The sequence below is a fragment of the Salmo trutta genome, chromosome 27 (assembly GCF_901001165.1).
Source record: "Salmo trutta chromosome 27, fSalTru1.1, whole genome shotgun sequence".
Lineage (NCBI taxonomy): Eukaryota > Metazoa > Chordata > Actinopteri > Salmoniformes > Salmonidae > Salmo > Salmo trutta.
In genome coordinates this window covers 3,500,887-3,516,724 of record NC_042983.1, presented here as the reverse complement: position 1 = coordinate 3,516,724, position 15,838 = coordinate 3,500,887, and the positions used below count along the sequence as shown (strand labels likewise).

Sequence of the window (15,838 nt, the reverse complement as noted above, 5' to 3'; positions counted from 1 at the left end):
TGGAGAGTTCCTTCCAATGCAATCCAATACTATCCACTAACTAACACCACTAGCACCCCGTTGCAGTATTCTCTATGGAATCTGTGGTTGATTCCTGTGAGAGGGTATCTCCTTGATGGTAATTTAGGCACTTGGCGTGAAGGATGTCTCTTGTGTCCAATGTGTTGCTGTTCCTTAGAATTTAGGTCAGGTTTAAAGATACTTTACCTTAATTTTTAGACACCGCTAAGATAAACGAGCTATCAACTTCTGGTGGCGACAAACGGTTGCGAATCAACATGTAGAATCATCTTAAAACGAACAGAAAAAGGTCCCCCGGTGCTGTAAACTGTTTGTCGTCAGTGTGTTTTGTCTATTATAGCCATCAGAGACGTTGATGGAATTACTCAGACTGTGTCAATTTAGGAACTATAAAACCTGGTGTATACTGTACTTGAAAAAATAAAAGAAGTATGCTTGACGTTACCTTGCTTTCAAGACAAGGTGCACAAACAGAAGAGCAAACTGAAGAAAGGAAAATACTCAGCCACTCTTGGATAACAATGGAAGTTCACTTCAAAATAACTTCTTTGTTGAAACGTTTTGGCATTTAGCCTTCATTAGGGTTGACTTCACTTATACTGCAATTGTACATGGTGGTTGTGTTCTCCTCTAACTGTTGTAGATTATATACTTCCCACTATGCAAAGGCGTCATTTCAACCTCCAATGTTGGCAAATATGACTTCAATTTGAAATCAGCCAAACCATGAAAAATGCTGTTGTCAAATTTTGCTGGAAACTAAGGATAAAAAAAACTATTTGTTGATGCATTTTAACAAATTAAATCAAAAGGAACATTGATGCAATGCAATTCGTTAGAAAAACTCTGGAGAAATAACGTGAAGTGGTAACAATGTTGACTCAACCAATCTTTCCCTGGCAGGTTTGTTTATGATTTTTTAATTGCGTACAGTTGGATTCCCTCTACCGGGCTAAAGTGTTTTCTTCCTCTATCTGTAATTGGGTCTTGGGTTGCGTATCAGCTTAACACCAAAACATATGTTGTGCTGACTGTAATTGACCCCTGGGAGGTTTATCTTAAACCTCATGGGAAGAGTTCTGCCACTTTTTTGGGGGCCTAATGCCAATCACGGCCAATCCAGTTTAGCATGCTGCCCTATCTGGAGAACCTCAATTAGATCATCCTCGGTAGGAGCACACACACGCAACACCTTTTATCAGCACTACTGCATCCACATGGGCAGAGCCTTATCTAGGCATAAATGCCATAAGTGGCTGATTAAGCCTGTCGCATTCTTCCCAGTCAAAATATACTGCTCAAAAAAATAAAGGGAACACTTAAACAACACAATGTAACTCCAAGTCAATCACACTTCTGTGAAATCAAACTGTCCACTTAGGAAGCAACACTGATTGACAATACATTTCACATGCTGTTGTGCAAATGGAATAGACAACAGGTGGAAATTATAGGAAATTAGCAAGACACCCCCAATAAAGGAGTGGTTCTGCAGGTGGTGACCACAGACCACTTCTCAGTTCCTATGCTTCCTGGCTGATGTTTTGGTCACTTTTGAATGCTGACGGTGCTTTCACTCTAGTGGTAGCATGAGACGGAGTCTACAACCCACACAAGTGGCTCAGGTAGTGCAGCTCATCCAGGATGGCACATCAATGCGAGCTGTGGCAAGAAGGTTTGCTGTGTCTGTCAGCGTAGTGTCCAGAGCATGGAGGCGCTACCAGGAGACAGGCCAGTACATCAGGAGACGTGGAGGAGGCCGTACGAGGGCAACAACCCAGCAGCAGGACCGCTACCTCCGCCTTTGTGCAAGGAGGAGCAGGAGGAGCACTGCCAGAGCCCTGCAAAATGCCCTCCAGCAGGCCACAAATGTGCATGTGTCTGCTCAAACGGTCAGAAACAGACTCCATGAGGGTGGTATGAGGGCCCGACGTCCACAGGTGGGGGTTGTGCTTACAGCCCAACACCGTGCAGGACGTTTGGCATTTGCCAGAGAACACCAAGATTAGCAAATTCGCCACTGGCGCCCTGTGCTCTTCACAGATGAAAGCAGGTTCACACTGAGCACATGTGACAGATGTGACAGAGTCTGGAGACGCCGTGGAGAACGTTCTGCTGCCTGCAACATCCTCCAGCATGACCGGTTTGGCGGTGGGTCAGTCATGGTGTGGGGTGGCATTTCTTTGGGGGGCCGCACAGCCCTCCATGTACTCGCCAGAGGTAGCCTGACTGCCATTAGGTACCGAGATGAGATCCTCAGACCCCTTGTGAGACCATATGCTGGTGCGGTTGGCCCTGGGTTCCTCCTAATGCAAGACAATGCTAGACCTCGAGTGTGTCAGCAGTTCCTGCAAGAGGAAGGCATTGATGCTATGGACTGGCCCACCCGTTCCCCAGACCTGAATCCAATTGAGCACATCTGGGACATCATGTCTCGCTCCATCCACCAACGCCACGTTGCACCACAGACTGTCCAGGAGTTGGCGGATGCTTTAGTCCAGGTCTGGGAGGAGATCCCTCAGGAGACCATCCGCCACCTCATCAGGAGCATGCCCAGGCATTGTAGGGAGGTCATACAGGCACGTGGAGGCCACACACACTACTGAGCCTCATTTTGACTTGTTTTAAGGACATTACATCAAAGTTGGATCAGCCTGTAGTGTGGTTTTCCACTTTAATTTTGAGTGTGACTCCAAATCCAGACCTCCATGGGTTGATAAATTGGATTTCCATTGATTATTTTCGTGTGATTTTGTTGTCAGCACATTCAACTATGTAAAGAAAAAAACATTTAATAAGATTATTTAATTCATTCAGATCTAGGATGTGTTATTTTAGTGTTCCCTTTATTTTTTTGAGCAGTGTAGTTTGCGCATATATTATATGACCAAAAAACGATTACGTTTTTGTTTGTTTTAGTGTTCGGAACTGAAGTCTACGCCCCTTCGTCAGTGATTGGTCAACAGTACTACTCATAGTAGGAGTGGAAATTACGGACAGGATTCTTCAATTATGTGTTTGTTGTCATTCAACAAGAGATGACTAGTTTTCCACTTGAGAAATACTGCACCAAACATCTTATTTAGATGTAAAATTGCCCGACTAAGACCACTGCAAATATTTTTTTGTACAGATTTCTTGATTTATCTTGGATTAATTCTGGCTATGTTGTTGCTGCAGTGATTCAACAGTAACATTAATATTGTTATATTGCTGCTTTTTTTAAGCGAAGGTCTTTTGAGAGAGTATGTGAGGCAGAGACGTTCTCTTCGCATAGCTGAGTTCTGCTAGGACCAAACCGAACCTAGTATGCGTGGGGGGGGGGGAGGGAGGGAGAGAGTCAGTTGGAGTCTCAACTTACTGTTAGTTAAGATAGTAGAATATAAAATGTACAATTTCTAAATTTAGTAGCAGTCACTGTCAATTGTTTCAATGTTTTATTTAACTTGGGAAGTCAGTTAAGAACAAATTCTTATTTATAATGACGGCCTACCCCAGCCATACCCTAACCCGGATGACGCTGGGCCAATTGTGCGCCGCCCCATGGGACTCCAAATCACGGCCGGTCTGTAATGACACCTCTAGCACTGAGATGCACTGCCTTATACTGCTGCGCCACTCAGGAGCCCATATCAGCTAACATTTTCTAGATTAATAACTATCTAAACCTTGTAGTAACGAGGGGCCCTGACCTCCAGGGGGCCCCCATTGATTTCTCACTCAGATATCATATGAACATGGCAAAATTGCAGGAAATTAGCTTTTAAACTGCAATTTTTTCACAAAACCCCATGGCAAAATGTGTAGAACTGCAGGAAATTAACTTTTAAACTGCATATTTCTCTCAACCTTATGGCAAAATGTGTAGAACTGCAGGAAATTACATAGCAACTTAATTTGAGAATTTTCAATGCAGAAAATAAATTCATAATTCGCTGAAAACTTGCACTAACAAAAGGTTATATTAACACTATTGCATTTTTCATGTAGGCAAATTTTGGCCAGCTAATAGCTAAAATAACTAGCTAATAACTACCGATCAAGCAAAATTATGGACTAAATGTTAAAATCCTGTTGTTGAATGATTATTTTGCTGCGACAATACTGGTCAAATTAAGATCCATGTTTGTAGCTTTAAAATTGTAATATTTCAGAAAATATATTTTAAAACTGCAACATTTTCTCTGCACCCCATGGCAAAATGTGTAGGAAAATATACTTTAAAACTGCATATTTGTCTCTCTGCCGCCATGAGTGGGGCTATTAAATGTTTTTACCCCCCAACCAAATCTCGCTTAGGGCCCCTTCGAAACGTCCCTGCACATGGGACTGCATTGCATGGAGGGGAAATGTGGAAGCTACTCTTGTTTGTTTTCTCTCTTTGTCTGTCTCTCTTGGTGTTACATACTCCTGCACTCTCACTCAGCCCGCTCTCTCTTTTTCTCTCACTCTTCTTCATCTTGTCTCTCTCTCTCTTCCTCCCACTCTCGCTCCTTCCCTCTTACTACCTCCTCCTCTCAACCTCATCTTTCATAATATGCACCCTCCAAAGCTTTTAGATGCATGACTAATACATTGGCAGTATGTGTTGTCTTCTAATAGGAAACAATTGAGGGGAATTCACTCAAATAGAAGTTGGGCTTGCTTGGAAATAATCATTCTCTCTCACACACACACTCTAACTGCCTGCCCCCCTTTCCTGTCTCTCTGCCTTTCCCTCCAGGCTCTCTATCTCTATAACCCTCTTGCCTCATTCTCCTACCTCTCTCCCAGTACCTCTGAAACACGCCCATTGAGAAATCTATTTTAAATTCCCTTTTAGAATACAGAAGCTGCCATGTCTTAGTGTGTATTTATACCAATATGATGTTTGATCATACCTATTGCAGTGTATATGCTAATCAAGCTTTGTTTTTCATGTTTCTCTTCCATCATTCTTTCAGCTCTAATATTCCAAACATTCTGCTACCTCATATCTTGTCACTTCAAGCAGCCTATTTACAAAAATAGAGCAAATGGCAGATTGTTGCCAAAATATTAGCAGAGTCCTCATTGTTTGGGTTTAAAAGCTCATGAAATTAAAGCATTCAGCTCCATAATGATTTTATCCATTAGTTTATCTGACATTGGCTTTGATTGGCAATTGACAGGAAATAAAAGAAAGAAGCCCCAGAGCAACAGCTACTCCAGGGAGGTGGTTAGTATTTGATCATATGCTGGCTGAATGAGAAATAGCATACATTAAACCTGCTTTGGCTGTGACAGTTTAAACATGACACGACAGTCTATTTCATGTATCCATTCACAGTAAATGCTTTTGAAGTGTACAATTTACAACTGTACAACTCATTGACATATCAGCACATTTGGTTGTGTGTCATTAAGCATAATACTAAATGAATGATGAACATTTGCTTATAGAGCACTGGGGAGCCATTCCATGTTGCATGCCAATGAAATGGGATACAAATGATTTTACATCAGCTGTGGACATATCAAATGGAATACACAAATAGATGTTTGCCGTTTGATTTGGAGTTGTGAAACACAAACACACTATAGGCTACTGTAATCTGATGCTTTCTTACTATAATCCTGTGTTTTTAGGAGTGTACACAACATATTGGGTGAGCAGAGTGGCATTGAACACACACACACACACACCCCTGAGTGGGGTCCCTCAAGGGTGCGAGCTTAGTTCCACATCCACATCGACGGGGCTGTTGTGGAGCAGTTCAAGTTCTTTGTTCCCACATCAGTAAGGAATTACCATGGTCCACACACACCAACACAGTCGTGAAGAAGGCACAACAAGACCACTTACCCCTCTGGAGGCAAAAAAAACTATGTGGCATGGGCCCTCGCCGCTTGGTATGGCAACTGCTTGGCATTCGTTCGCAAGGCGCTACAGAGGGTAGTGTGTACGGCCCAGAACATCACGGGCTGAGCTTCCTGTCACCCAGGACCTCAACACCAGGTGGTGTCATAGGAAGGCCCTAACAATTGTCAAAAGACTCCAGCCACCCAAGTCATAGACTGTTGTCTCTGCTATAGCACGGCAAGCGGTATGGATGCGCAAAGTCTGGAACCAACATGACCCTGAACAGCTTCTACCCCTAAGCCATAACACTGCTAAATAATTAACCAAATAGCTACCCGGACTATCTGCATTGACCCTTTTTGCACTAACTCGTTTGACTCATCACATACGCTGCTGCTACTGTTTATCATCTATCCTGTTGCCTAGTCACTTTACCCCTACCTATATGTACTTATCTACCTCAATTACCTCATACCCCTGCACATCGAAATGGTACTGGCACCCCGTGTATATAGCCAAGTTGTGTATGTATTCACTTATTGTGTACGTATTCCTCATGTTATTGTTTTTCTATGTTTCTCTCTGCATTGTTGGGAAGAGCCCATAAGTAACCATTTCACTGTTACTCTACACCTGTTCTTTATGAAGCATGTGACAAGTAAAATGTGATTTGACACACACACAATATTCAGTCATCACATACCAAATTATGCCCTTTACCTTACTGCTACAAGATCACCAACACAAATCTGGACCACAATTCCAACCCACAATCATTAGAATCACCCTCCCTGCCAACCCCAGTTACCTCTTTTGTCACTCGGGTTACAGCCTTAGTCCGTCATTATAAAAAAAAAGCATGTCAAATTTGCAGTTTCTCGCGAAAATCGTGTGACATTGCTGTTTTCACATGTTAACCTTTTCACGTGAGTTCCAAATATCTCTAACGGTCGCCCCAGCTTGAGTATTTTATGTGCGTGATGTCAGAATGCCCCTCACTTTTCCAAAATGTGATTGTTAAGCAACAGGACAGTTAACCCACACTGCCCTAAAAAATCTATCATAATAATCAGCTAATAGTCTATAGGCTGTTTCAACTTGTACATTTCAAATTATTTTTTAACAAGTTTTACTTTCTAACAACAGTTTGAAATGAGGTGTGTTCCGCCTCCTCATTAATTCACATAAGAAGTAGCCCATTTCAATGTTGCGGACAATTTATGTTTGAGACTTTACTGAGCCGGACAAACTTCTCTTTTCAACGAGAGCCCAAGCACTTCCCCAGTGTTTCCCCAGATCAAGTATGAAGACATTGTGCATCTCTAGTCAGAACAAGCCTTGCACTAACTTTTTCCCCTGGCACATTTTCTAGCAGGAGCCCGCATTGCCTTCATTGTTGTGTGTTCCTATCAAAGTAAGTGGCTTATTTTCTGTATAACGTGTTGTCGTTTTTACTGTAGCACACAATAAGTATGTACACTACCGGTCAAAAGTTTTATTTGAGATTCTTCAAATAGCCACCCTTTGCCTTGATGACAGCTTGGCACACTCTAGGCATTCTCTCAACCAGCTTCAAGAGGTAGTCACCTGGAATGCATTTCAATTAACAGGTGTGCCTTCCTAAAAGTTAATTTGTGGAATTTCTTTCCTTTTTAATGCGATTGAGCCAATCAGTTGTGTTGTGACAAGGTTGGACCAAGTCCATATTATGGCAAGAACAACTCAAATAAGCAAAGAGAAACGACAGTCCATCATTACTTTAAGACATGAAAGTCAGTCAATACCGACAATTTCAAAAACTTTTTTTCAGTGCAGTCACAAAAACCATCAAGTGCTATGATGAAACTGGCTCTCATGAGGACCGCCACAGGAATGGAAGACCCAGAGTTACCTCTGCTGCAGAGGATAAGTTAATTAGAGTTACCAGCCTCAGAAATAGCAGCCCAAATAAATACTTCAAAGAGTTCAAGTAACAGACACATCTCAACATGAACTATTCAGAGGAGACTGTGTGAATCAGGCCTTCATTGTCGAATTGATGCAAAGAAACCACTACTAAAGGTCACCAATAAGAATAAGAGACTTGCTTGGGCCAAGAAACACGAGCAATGGACATTAGACCGGTGGAAATTTGTCCTTTGATCTGGAGTCCAAATTAGAGATTTTTGTTCCAACCACCATGTCTTCGTGAGACGCGGTTTGTGTGAACGGATGATCTCTGCATGTGTATTTCCCAACTTGAAGCACAGAGGAGGAGATGTTATGGTGTGGGGGTGCTTTGCTGCAGGAGGGACTGGTGCACTTCACAAAATAGATGGCATCATGAGGGAGGAAAATTATGTGGATATATTGAAGCACCTCAAGACATCAGTCAGGAAGTTAAAGCTTGGTCGCAAATGGGTCTTCCAAATGGGCAATGACCCCAAGCATACTTCCAAAGTTGTGGCTAAATGACTTAAGAACAACAAAGTCAAGGTATTGGAGTGGCCATCACAATGCCCTGACCTTAATCCCATAGAAAATTTGTGGGCAGAACTGAAAAAGCTTGTGCAAGCAAGGAGGCCTACAAACCTGACTCAGTTACACCAGCTCTGTCAGGAGGAATGTGCCAAAATTCCCCCAACGTATTGTGGGAAGCTTGTGGAAGGCTACCCGAAAAGTTTTACCCAAGTTAAAAAATTTAAGAGCAATGCTACCAAATACTAATTGAGTGGATGTAAACTTCTGACCCACTGGGAATGTGATGAAAGAAATAAAAGCTGAAATAAATAATTATATCTACTATTACTCTGACATTTCACATTCTTAAAATAAAGTGGTGATCCTAACTGACCTAAGACAGGGAATTTTTAAGAGGATTAAATGTCAGGAATTGTGAAAAACTGAGTTTAAATGTATTTGTAAACGTCCGACTTCAACTGTACATATATACACACACTGCATATATATACATACACACATACACACATACATACATACATACATACATACATACATACATACATACATACATACATACATACATACATACATACATACCATAAACAGACAAATGTCTGATTTGTTTAGAATTGAAGGTGCACTCAACCAGCATGGCTACCACAGCATTCTGCAGCAATACGCCATCCCATCTGGTTTGCGCTTAATGGGACTATCATTTGTTTTTCAACAGAAGCATCCAGGGTCAATGCCCTGCTCAAGGGCACGTTGACGGATCTCCCACCAGGCCAAAAAACGTGAACCCGAACCCTCCAAGATCCCCCCACAGTTCCGCAATAGCTGTCACTCAACCATTCGAGAACCCCCCAGAAGAAAAATGTAAATTAAAAATACAATTAATTCCATTCCCCACCACCAAGAACCCCCCAATGCACCAACAACCAAGATAATGAACTATAGAGAAAAAAGAAAAAGACAGAAGAAAACAGCAAATAACAATGCAAAAACAATAAAAAAATGACTAAACCAAAAAATGTAAAACAAAGGACATCAAGGACAACTAAAATCATAACAGCAATGCCAACTGTATATGTTTGTGTGCATGTCTGGCACTATTACATGTATGTGTGTGTTCTTGTATGCGTTTATTTGAATGAGAGTGTGTGTATATGCATGTGCTCCAGTTCTTGTATACACTATAACAAGTACATTGAAGATTTATAATATGCTGAAAAGTAGCTAAACTAAGTTAACATTTTTCAGGCAAATGGGAGTAGCCATCTTTGACTTTGTTCATTTGCATCTAATATTGAATGGCATTCTAGGATTAGGGAGTTTTCACCAAATCAAACATAAAGAAACATGGCTGCCATCATAAAAATGTTGCTGTTGTTATCTTAGCCGACATGCATCTCTTCTCTAAACAATATTACATTTCTCACTTGTGCTCACCGGAGATGTGGTACATTGTAAACAAGTCTAGCTGTTAGTTGCTAACTTGTCTTTTGGTTTTTGTCAGCGCAACCTGTTATTTAGACTGGGTTATGGAATGAGTTTAGCTGTGGATGTGTTCCGTGTGATGTTTGGATGATGAAGTTTGCAATTATGTTTTACAATAAAAGGTGAAATTGAGGAATACATTTGTGAAGACCTTTATTTCCCATCAATACAAAACATTGTTCAGATGCTTTTCCGACAGCAACGCTGCTTAGACGCGTTTGTTGCATCATACGTTCTGTTGCTACTGTTCCAATCACATATTCGTGATCATAAGCTGCAGGGACCACTCAACAATGATCACAAATATGTGATTGTATGCGTCAAAGGGTTAACCATATTTTCACATGTATTACACTGTGAATTGTGAAACGAATGTTTCACATGTAAAAAAAACTCCACATGACAATATCACTTTCACATGTGGAATTGCATGTTCACATGTGAAAGTGAAAATCAAACTTGCAGTTCCACATGTAAGAAAACTCCACATTTACACCAATGTTTGTAAACAAAGTAAATGTAAATAAAAAGAAAGAAAGAAGGCTCTACACTGTTTAAAACTAAAAAATTTACATTATGGATGGTCAGTCCTTGCATCCATAGTGTAGTCTATGGATTTGAGAGAGGGAAAATTGCAACCAATCTTTGGTAATGTTACTCTGGCCTTCGCTTTTACTGCTCTTTTTCCAGTTGAAAGTTTTAGCACATTCATTCCAGCAACATAGCACCCTGCATCTCACTGCTGGTTTGCCTCTGAAGCTAAGCCTAGTTGGTCCCTGGATGGGTGACCAGATGTAGCGGGAAGTGGTGTAAATAATGTGAAAAATAAACCTAAAAAAAATTATTTTAGTGTGAAACTTCAACATGTGGCCAAAAACCAAATGTCTGACTTTCGTGAACGGTTTACATGATTTATTATTAGTTATGTTTTACATCTGAAATTGTTCATTATGATTTTTATAAGGGCGGGCCACCAATACACAATCAATCATTGGTAAAGAAGCAGTTATAGAGCGATATCATCCGATCGGTCTGAGCATCCAAGCAGACCATCTGCAGACTTCATCAAAGAGCAGCTCCTAATGGCCATGGCAGCAACGGGGCAAAATAGAAGGTGTGGACGAAGTTACGAAATCCCATCGGCACATTGTTATTGCAAGCTTTGTCTAAATATACTGATGCAACTGTCCTTTGGTCAAATAGGCTAGTGGTAGAATGACAGATATATCATCATTATTGATACCATCAAAGTCACTCGGTGTGAGGTTGTTTGTTACTGCAATGAATGAATGACTATCCATAACAGGAGATATACAAATCAATTGTCCCACTCAAATTTCATTTTCAACATTATTGATCCTATAGTGTCAGAGATAGACAAACAGAGGCTATTTTATTTTGTAAATAATATTTATGTAGGTAAGAGGTAGCCTAAATATAATGATAACTTTGCTTTCACAAAGCACTGGGTCAAATTGCATTATGTTTAGTATGCTAGTTTGAAATTCAATAAGAAATATTTCATATTTGTCCAAATGGTCCCCTCCACGTTACCTTCTCAATGTAGCAGCAGCATGCGGAGCGCAATGACCTTGCTCTATTTCAATTGTATTAGTCCATAGCCTAATTTACAATCATGCACCTGCACCATCCTAGTCAATGCAGCCTATAAACAACTTTCTGGGCGTTTGGTTATCTGTGTACTTACCCTCAACAAGACTGGTCTTCATGATTTATGAATAAATCCAGTAGTTGAATAAATCCAGCAGAGGGAACTCTGTTTGCGGAGACTGTATATCCGCTCTCGGTTGCAATGGATAGATAATTGCAAATCCAGTTCACTATGTAGTCACGGACCCCCTAAACCACGGTTATATTCAAACTTTAGACGGAGGTTTTCCTGCTGAAGCCGACAGAAGGCTGGAACAGCGCTCAGTCATTATGGCCAGTGTGAGCGAGGACAAAAACTAGAGTGTAATATTCAAACTGGGACCTTTCAACCAACACACAACGTACCGGAGCGCAGAGCACCCTTCCAAAAGGATGCACAAACAAGCAACAAAAAACACACAAAGAGCTCAAAGTTCCAGAAATTGGAAAATCAGAAATAGACAGAAAAATGTAAAAATAAATCCATGGATACTGTGGTACATATCCTGTCAGATATCTACCCGGCTGTAATCCGAACGAGGTAGGCCTAAATGAGAAGAAGCCGCTGTGTATGGTTGTATATTGGCTGCATTGCCATGCACGATACAGTATGCGTTTGCATGGAGTCGTGAAAAAAGAGAGGGCGGGGCGGGAAGAGAGAGGCACTCAATCGAGAGAGAGAGAGTCCAAAAATGTTTTATGGGTCTGGATCAGGGATTGCGCGCTAATGAATGTTTTATAAGATTCGGGTGGTTTGACGTGCTGGGAATCTATTTGGATCAGACATGTTCAAGCACACACATGCATACAAAAACACAAGAAAAAAATGACACTGTGTAGGTGAATGGCTTTATGGGACCAGGCTTTACGGGACCAGGCAAAATAAACTATGGTAGGGAAGTGGCAACGCAGTTCTGACTGTCAAACATTCTAGACGGAATGGATCTTGACGACTCGCCAATAAGAACTGCATTGAGAATGAGCTTTTGACTGAACATAATTATATAGCCTACATGTAAAAATATAAGATTTTGTTATTTCAGTAAAAAGTGGTACAGAATTATATTCTGATAGAAATCTCCCAAATCTTCATCCCCGTTTAGCATTCACCAAGTGAACCATCGAGGTCTTATTTTTTTAATTTAGATAGTATAGCCTACTGTCAGATACATTTTCGCACCGTCATTAGGTGTACACTACAGTAGGCTACACAAGTGCACAAAAAAGCTTCTGGGGATCATGCGAAACGTTTGAGTGGATGCGGCCAACAGCTATTTGATGTAATACAAACTGCAGTTAAAAAGTGATTGAATATTGAGCACAATCGACTCATGCTGCTGAGACTGGACCGAGAGAGAACCAAATCCCTGTGCTGTGTGCAGGCCTACTGAAACCCAAGGGATTTTGATCAGTAAAGACTCACTGTCATTTTTAAGTACCATGCGCCTCCTAGCGGTAGGCCGAGTTATAACGTGGTCCTTCACCACTACGGACAACACCAGAGATGCTGTGGTAGATGTTCTCTCTCACCTTATAGTCTTGGGGCAACAAACTGGATATGGTGCAATTGAAGCTACCAGATGTCATAAAATACAACAAATATTTAAAAACAACCAAGGACTTTTTGGTACGTCTTATAAAGGAGACCAAATTCAATAGACAATACAAAAGAGAATAGCATCTTTTTTTTATTTTACCTTTATTTAACTAGGCAAGTCAGTTAAGAACAAATTCTTATTTTCGATGACGGCCTAGGAACAGTGGGTTGACTGCCTTGTTCAGGGGCAGAACGACAGATGTGTACCTTGTCAGCTCAGGGATTTGAACTAGCAACCTTTCAGTTACTAGTCCAACACTCTAACCACTAGGCTATGCTGCTGCCCCGGCTGCCCTGGCGTCTGATTTGGCACTTCTGATGCCTGTGTTCTAGCATCAGCCATAATGCCATCATATGTGGTTTTAGTGTACTTCTGGCCACAGTACAGGTCATGTATTTTAAGCTACAGACACTAAAACCAAGAGATTAATGAATATTGTATCTGACAGGTGAGGTGATGCAATGATGGATTGCTGAATACAATTTAAGTGGGTAGATTGGGCTTATCCCCCCGGTTTACAATCACCTTTGGTATTGAATCACACTAATAGAATACCCTGCAGAACCTTCCATGAAACGCTTTGCAGTACAGGCCAGATAGGTTGGCAGTTGGCATGGGTAACATGACTTATGTAAACTGGAAGAGCAAAGGTCACCCATTGTACTGAAGCAATGAGAGACTTAAACCTCAGTTAACACCTGGCTGCGGCTCAAGTCATACCCATACCCATATTACAGTTTTAACACTGTAGCTCTTTTTCCCATGGTCAAATAAAATCACAGAATGGCAGCAGGTAGCTAGTGTAGCCACCAGGTAGTCTCCCCGCACATATACAGTACCTTCAGAAAGTATTCACACCCCTTGACTTTTTCCACATTTTGTTGTGTTAGAGCCTGCATTTAAAATGTATTAAATTGAGATGTTGTGTCACTGATCTACACACAATACCCCATAATGTCAAAGAGGAATTATGTTTAAATGGTGATTTTAAAACAGTTAGTTTAATGGCTGTGATAGGAGATAACTGAGGATGGATCAACAACATTGTATTTACTTCACAATACTAACGTAAACAACAAAGTGAAAAGAAGGAAGCCTGTACAAAATAAAACATATTCAAAACATGCATCATGTTTGTGTCAAGTGTCAGTTGTGCAGAGGTGAGGACGGAGTCAGGCGCAGGACACAGAACTGAGTAAAATAATGTACTTTACTCAGAAAAAATAATCTGCCAATAAATCTACGCAGGGATAACAAACCCTAACACAAAAGACTAACACAAAAACCAGGAAACAATCACGCACAAAACATAATGAGAACCAGAGGGTTAAATAGGGAAAGAATAATAACGTAATGGGAACCAGGTGTGAACAATCAAGACATAACAAATGGAAAAAGAAACGTGGATCGGTGGCAGCTAGAAAGCCTGTAACGACGACCGCCGAATGCCGCCCGAACAAGGAGAGGCACCAACTTCGGCCGAAGTCGTGACAGTTTGTAATAAGGCATTAAGTAATGCTGAAAAAATGTGGGAAAGAAATTAACTTTTTGTCCTGAATACAAAGTGTGTCATTTGGAACTAATCCAACACAACACACCACTGAGTACCACTCTTCATATGTTCAAGCATAGTGGTGACTACATCATGTTATGGGTATGCTTGTCATCGGCAAGGACTAGGGAGTTTTTTTTTATAAAAAGAAACGGAATAGCGCTAAGCCTAGGCAAAATCCTAGAGGAAAACCTGGTTCAGTCTACTTTCCAACAGACACTGGGAGACAAATGTACCTTTCAGCAGGACAATTACCAAAAACATAATGTAAAATACACTGGAGTTGCTTACCAAGATGACATTGAATGTTCCTCAGTGACCTAGTTATAGTTTTGACTTAAATCGGCTTGAAAATCTATGGCTGGACTTGAAAATGTCTGTCTAGCGTTGATCAACAACCAACTTGACAGAGCTAGAGGAATTGTTTTAAGAATAAATGGGCAAATATTGTACAATCCATGTGTACAAAGCTCTTAGGGACTTACCAGAAAGACTGTCAAGGTAATGTATTGACTCATGGGGCTGAATCCTTATCTAATCAAGATATATTCGTGTTTTATTTTCCATTCATGTTTTTAAGATTTTAGACATTTTCTCCCACTTTGACATTAGAGTATTTTATGTAGATCGTTGACAAAAAAATTACATTTACATCCATTTTTATCCTACTTTGTAAGACAACATGTGGAAAAAGTCAAGGGGTGAGAATACTTTCTGAAGGCACTGTAGTTTTCAGAATATCACTGTGGAGATCTTGAATTAATTCCAGCCTCCTTTTATGTCCATATGTCAGTGTGTGGGTGGGGGATATATCATTACTGATTCTACTGCTTCCTCTCACCTCATTATAGAGTACAGTCTCTAATCTCCAAGACTCCCACATTACCACCGCAGTGCATTATTCATGAATATGCATCCCAAATGACACATTATTCCCTTTATAATGCACTACTTTTGACCACAGCCCTATGGGTCCTGGTCAAAGGTAGTGCACTATATAGGTAATAGGGTGCCATTTGAGAAACGGACACTGATATACAGGACTGAAAAGGATAGGTATATTGTGTGGGAGGTTGGAGGCTGTAGTCTCCTCCGTACAATATGAGATTGTAAATTACTGCAGGTGATCACCATCACCATATGATTGAACTTTAAGAAGATCATGTAAAAATCTTTAATTCATGACTGTAATGAAATGAGTGAGTCAAGCTGTTGGAGTTTCAAAGCCGAAAGTTCTGGTTTCTATACTATCCTTTC

The 15,838-nt window shown here is 40.8% G+C and overlaps 1 protein-coding gene across 4 annotated transcripts in view; it reads right to left on the bottom strand.

Annotated features, from left to right (window-relative positions):
- LOC115164147 (reticulon-4 receptor-like) overlaps window positions 1-12,116 on the bottom strand; it is a 110,462-nt gene extending 98,346 nt beyond the window's left edge. For all 4 annotated transcript variants that reach the window (XM_029716344.1, XM_029716345.1, XM_029716346.1 and 1 more), the window contains exon 1: window positions 11,490-12,116. In XM_029716344.1, coding sequence (XP_029572204.1) covers window positions 11,490-11,511 — 22 coding nt within the window. In that variant the 5' untranslated portion in view covers window positions 11,512-12,116. The remainder of the gene's footprint in view (window positions 1-11,489) is intronic.
- Window positions 12,117-15,838: the final 3,722 nt, after the last annotated feature.